The 5,494-nt window shown below is 45.8% G+C and overlaps 1 protein-coding gene across 1 annotated transcript; it reads right to left on the bottom strand.

Moving 5' to 3' along the window:
• Positions 1-545: 545 nt before the first annotated feature.
• tent5ba (terminal nucleotidyltransferase 5ba) lies at positions 546-5,168 on the bottom strand. Its single transcript, XM_070835770.1, has 2 exons — positions 4,806-5,168; positions 546-2,130 (listed from the first exon to the last, which is right to left on the bottom strand). Exons 1-2 carry the CDS (start codon positions 4,959-4,961, stop codon positions 1,102-1,104), a joined length of 1,185 nt encoding a protein of 394 aa, XP_070691871.1. The 5' UTR covers positions 4,962-5,168; the 3' UTR covers positions 546-1,101.
• Between the last annotated feature and the right edge of the window lie 326 nt (positions 5,169-5,494).

The raw sequence follows: 5,494 nt of genomic DNA, 5'->3' as shown, positions 1-5,494 counted from the left end.
ATTACATGGCTATGGTATCAGTCAAGCAAACGGGGCTGGGTTTCCAGTGGTAACATGGGTGGGAGAACAGGCCAGCCTTTGTTAAAAAGCTTTAGTATCACTGAGGAGAGAGAAGCCATTGTGCTGTTGAAAAGCCTCCTTATGGTTCATGTCCTCAGATTGTAATGGATCCTCAGCTTCAGTTCAACAAATGCAACTCACTCCAGCCGACAGTATATGCATTTCAATGGGCCTGGTTACTGGAAATGAGCCACCTTGTTGTCATCAGCTTATCAAGTAAAAGGACAAACAACCTCCCATCCATCCCACGCATCCAGAGCAAGATAAAGTCGGAGTCAAAGCTTCTCCCAGGTTCAGTGAAAACCTGCCGTTTGTGATGCTTGTGTCAGAGTATACAACTTGCCTGTGTGAATGGTGAAGCAGCTTCAGACAATCACCAGTTAAAACTAACTGCAGCCCTTCGAGCCGAAGATTAAAACCTCAATCATTATAGGTCAAGGTTGAAATAAAATAACCACGATACAAGAAGTAGTAGTTGTTTTTCCTTTTTTTTTTTTTAATCTCACAAAAATGAATGCTTCTGTTCCTGAAAAGAGAGACGGAGTAATCTAGAAAACACTAAATGCACAGTTCTCACTTTACAGATGTTTTTAGAACATTTCATGGTTCATTTTAGGCACTTGGAATCATAACAACATTCCCTTTTTGAACAACAAATACATCTTTGGTCCAGTATGTAATTTAAAAAAAAATAAAGCCAGAGTTCGAAAATAACACCAGCTTCAATGTTGGTTTCCTCAAAAATGTATTTTTGACATATATAAAGCTTCATAAAGACTTTTTTTTTGTAATACTTAAACAAGATATTATCGCTACATCTCAGAAATGACCAGCAATCTTATAGATGTTTTGCAAGACAAAACAGTTGAGAAAAACTTATGTGTCGGCTCAATCAGATGTACAGCAGTACAGGATTGTTTAAGTCAAGTCACATTTGGCAAACAAGAGTCTCTTTTTTTTTTTTTTTTTAATTTTCAGTCCACTTCCTTTGAAAAATGAAGCACGATGGAGACACGTCCACCTCTGCCCATCTCAGTCACTTCAGCTACAAGGCAGCCACGTCTGATATGAATTACTGCACGGTGAAACCGGCGGCGGCTGCACATGTGCAATATAGTAATTACTGAAGTTGATGTCCTGCACGTACGGAGCTGGCTGGTAATAACACGTGACATTCGTTACAGTGGGGATGGCGTTCTGCTCGGCCAGCACCTTCAGCGCCAGCATGGAGATGAGGCTGAGCGTCTGGCGTCGCTCGTGGCCCATCAGACACACGGTGCTCTCGTTCACCACTTGGTGCAGAGTCATCAGGCACTCGTACCGTTTGTGCTCCATCCCAGCGAAGTGGTTTTGCAGGTAGGCCTCCAGTTTCCTCTGCTGCTCTCCTATGTCAGAGAAGTCAATGAAGAAGCGTGAGCACATGTAGCGCTGCATCTGCTTCATGTCCGCCTCTGAGGATGGTCTGAACCCGCGCACCAGCAGGTGGCAGTACTTCAATAAGCCGCCCCCTCTGATTTCTTCCGGGCTGCGTGTAGCTATGGTCCTCTGACACAGGTGGTCAATGGCCTCCTTGAAGTCCCCATACACACTCTCCCCGATCACAGTGGGATGAAAGCTCTCGGACATGGGCGTCTCTGAGCAGCGGTCAAATAAGAGCAGAGAGTCAAGGCAAATCTGGAAGGAGTCCACGCTGAATTCAAACTGCCGCCGTAAAGAGTCCACAAATTTTAGCTCCACATTCTTGCCCGTGTTGTTGGACAGTGAGATGAGGCTCCAGCGGTCCGTGTCATTACAGACTTTCACCAGTTTCTGTACATACGCCTCCTTGAGGGTCAGTGCCGTGATGCGCTCCTTGGAGACCCCGGCTGGCAAGAAGTCAAACAGGCAGTCCAGCACGACATCCTTCACCAGACGGAAGGCCTGATCGTCTTTCAGCGACACACCAAAGATCAGGTCCAGGTCCTTGTAGCCCAGTCCAGTGTCCTGATGGAGCACATGGCTGGCCGCCGATCCATTCAGCCTCACGTCCTTAACGCGCACACCCCTCTCCTCCAGCCTAGCCCGTACCACCTGGACAGGGACGAGACAGAGAAACAGCATGTTAGTGATGATGTACATGAATTTATACAGGCTCTCTTGTAGGAAAGCGAGGGTCAGACATATAAATAATGCCCTTGTAGTTGCAGATTTGAGGAAAGGACTCGAGTTTAACTCTTGAAATAAGTTCAAATAAGCGCCACATGGGCCTAATGGAAATCAATACTTTGTGAAGGCAAGATCAATACCGCTGCTCACAAAAGTTCATTTCGTAACCATCAGCCTCAGTCTGAATGAAACCTAAAAAGTCCAAACAAAGACCAGAGTCTGTGTTCCTGGTCCATCCTTCTCTGGGTCAGATTGTCTTATTTTATCACAGACACGGCGATAAGATTTATAATCCTGAACTGCAAACACTGAGCACCAGTGTGCAGGACGCCACAACCTCAGATCATTAAGGGTCGGCAGCCTTTCCCTTCTTCTGTCCCAGTGACCTGTAGGATGTTTAAATGAAGAGGTCTCGCCTCTGTGCGGCCACACTGGGAGAGGACGATCTACAGCTGGACAGAGTATGAGAGCAGCACTGCTCGAAGGCTCAAAGGGGGAGCATGACTGAGGTTTGAAATATGGCATCACACAGATTTGGTCTTGTTGCCTGATGGGAAATGGCATTCCCCTTGTGCCATAAAAACTTGCAGTTGAACACATTTGGAAGAGATCAAAGCGCTCAGTGGAAACTTAGATCTGAATGATATGACACATAAACAACTAGCTGCAGCTTCCCTGTTATATCTGGCAAGCTGTCTGAGAGGTTTGCAGTAATAATTCAGTGTATATACAGCAGGCAGACTTGTTGGTAATGCTGCTACATGTAGCAGCCTGTAACAAAAACAAATAAACGGCTGAAACGCAAGCTTCACTTGGACTCTGCAAACATCCCCACTGAAAGAAAATAATAATTTGCATACAATTCCAACAGTAAAACCTGCGGCACAAATTGGTTGTTACACACAACACAATCCTAAATCTCCCTTCTGGCACTGACCTGTCAGATTAGTGTCTGTTAACTCTCTCTCCCATGGTGATCAGATAACAAGCTGGCTCTATTTATACATACTGGGTCAGGCTACAGACAAACAAACATTTGAAGGCAAGTCACACAGGAGCGACGGAGGAACAAAATCAAAATAGCATAATTTGGCAGCAACCGCATTGTAATTATTCAGCCATAAAGTGGCGCTGATTGGGTTCAAATTCCAATCAGAGGCAATAACATTGCAGTTTTAGTGTGCTTCTGTGGTCGTCCCGATATGTCAGTGCAGTCAGAGCCAAATTCAGGGTCAGGCCCAGACTTAACACCTTTCCTGCCTGTGCGCTATGACTGCAGGTAGTCAGTCACACATGCTTGAATACAGGTGAGTGGATAAGTCTCTGGAAGCACAGGTGTGCCACAGCTGGCTGTACAAATCCTGCCAGAGACACGGCTCCTGTCTGATCACGTCTGTCTCACTTCTTAAGGAAAAAAAAAAAGAAATCAAGTAACAGGTAAGTGGGGAGGGTGGGGGTGTGAGGAGAGCCACAGGTCTGAGTTGTGAAGCAGTTAGAAAAACAGTGGGTTTTTGTTATCTCAGATCTACAGTCACAGATGTGTAACTCCTTGGACTCTGGAGCTTAATGATGCTACAGGACAAAGGTTCACACTCTGAGTAGGGATGCATAACAGAGGAGGCACATTTACATCATGAGAACCTCTTAAATAGACGTTTAGGCTGAATTGCATCATTCTAGATCAATGTTCTGCCAACTGCTAAATGTATCTGCGTGGCAGATGTCTAAATAAAATTATATGGGGTTTCCATAAATCCAGGAGTGCCCACATTTGGTGCTCAAACCGGCATTTAAGCCTCCTGAACGCTCAATGGAGCATTCATCCTTTCACAACCCCAAGCATGAAGCTCTGGGCTTGTTGAGCTCATCTTGAATATCTCAGTGTGGAAACCAAATGGGAAAAGGGGGGGGATTATGCGTTAGATTACCTGACTTTGACATTAGGAATCTGCTACATGTTCATTTTTTAAATTCTGTCACGGCGTTTACATTGCACCGCAGGAGAAGTGCAACATGATCCAGCAACAGTGCATTAGAGGCTGGAAATGTGGACGGACTTTGGCATGTGTCTGTTTCATAAAATTTCAAGTCAAACCAAAGGAGATGGGAGAGCAGATTATTCCCCACTATAGAAAATGTATGTACTTTTGAAGGAATACATAGCCGTCCTGGGAAGCAATGTCCCAAAAAGAGGAAACAGACCAAACAGAATTATGATGTAATGTGACAAGGAAATACAGCTGAGCGAGGAAGGATCCTAGGAACCTCTACAAGTTATATATCCTGGTTTGGTCAAATTGGAAATGGGGGATCACCTGGGCTCTTTGAGGACTTTTACAAGGTAGTGCAAGACAAATACCTACAGTTTAAGTTTAGCATTTAGTTCCCAAAGTGTTACCACAGTCAGAGAACATGTAAAAGTGACCATTTGATCCATGAGTTTCACTGTATTCACTCCCTACCAACCTGCAGTGTGATCAGCTGTACTACACATACTTCTAACCAACTCTGGAAATAAAAGATCCCCCTTTTCAAACTTAAAAAACTGTAACTAATATATAAAGAGAGTGTGTAAATGCAGTGTACGTGCGGGTTAGTACCTGCACGATCTGGCGTGGTTGCACGGACAGAGTGGGGAAGTTTCCCCGGCCGTGGATGGGAACAGCTTCTCCCAGGATCGAGTCCAAGCGCTGCACCTGATCCCAAGACAACACAGAGAACCGCCGACTCTGGTCCGACGCATCACCGCAAGACATGGCGATGTTAACTTTCAAAAAAAAAAAAAAAAATTAGAAAATGAATCAGTGCCTCCTCCCGGCTGATCTTCTCTCTTCAACGCGAGTGAGATATTCCCGTGGATGTCAGCAGACAGCGGGTCCCGGCGGTGATGTGTGGTGAAGTGAAAAGTAGAGAAAGTTAGTGGGCTGAAAGAGGGATCGGCTGCTTCCTCCGCTGAGAGCAGCTACAATCTGATCAGTCTGCAGAGCACCGATTCATCAGGGGGTTTAAAGCCTCCTAATTAGCATGAGCCCTGTGATTGGCTGCTGTGTTTGGTCATTGATTATGGACGCCCAGTCTGCAGGGAACACCCTTCGTGCGACGCATCTGACAGCCTCCTCCCCCTGCTCGGCTCTGCTCATGGTGCACCCTGCCTGCCTGCCTGCCTGCCTGCCTACCTGACAGGGTTTTCCCTCAAACAAGCCCTGTGATCTGCAGGCTTCATGATCTGCATCGCCTCGACATTAGAAATGAGCTCTCGTTAATTTAACAGTTGGTGATTTGTGGTCAG

This window comes from Pempheris klunzingeri, chromosome 8, assembly GCF_042242105.1.
Source record: "Pempheris klunzingeri isolate RE-2024b chromosome 8, fPemKlu1.hap1, whole genome shotgun sequence".
In the NCBI taxonomy this organism is placed as follows: Eukaryota; Metazoa; Chordata; class Actinopteri; order Acropomatiformes; family Pempheridae; genus Pempheris; species Pempheris klunzingeri.
This window is presented reverse-complemented; position numbering and strand designations above follow the sequence as displayed.

Excerpts from the sequence above, each read along its gene's own strand:
- tent5ba (XM_070835770.1), bottom strand. The coding sequence starts at position 4,961 with ATGTCTTGCGGTGATGCGTCGGACCAGAGTCGGCGGTTCTCTGTGTTG. Across the intron at positions 2,131-4,805 it reads AACCACGCCAGATCGTGCAG|GTGGTACGGGCTAGGCTGGA; the intron begins GTACTAACCCGC and ends GTCCCTGTCCAG.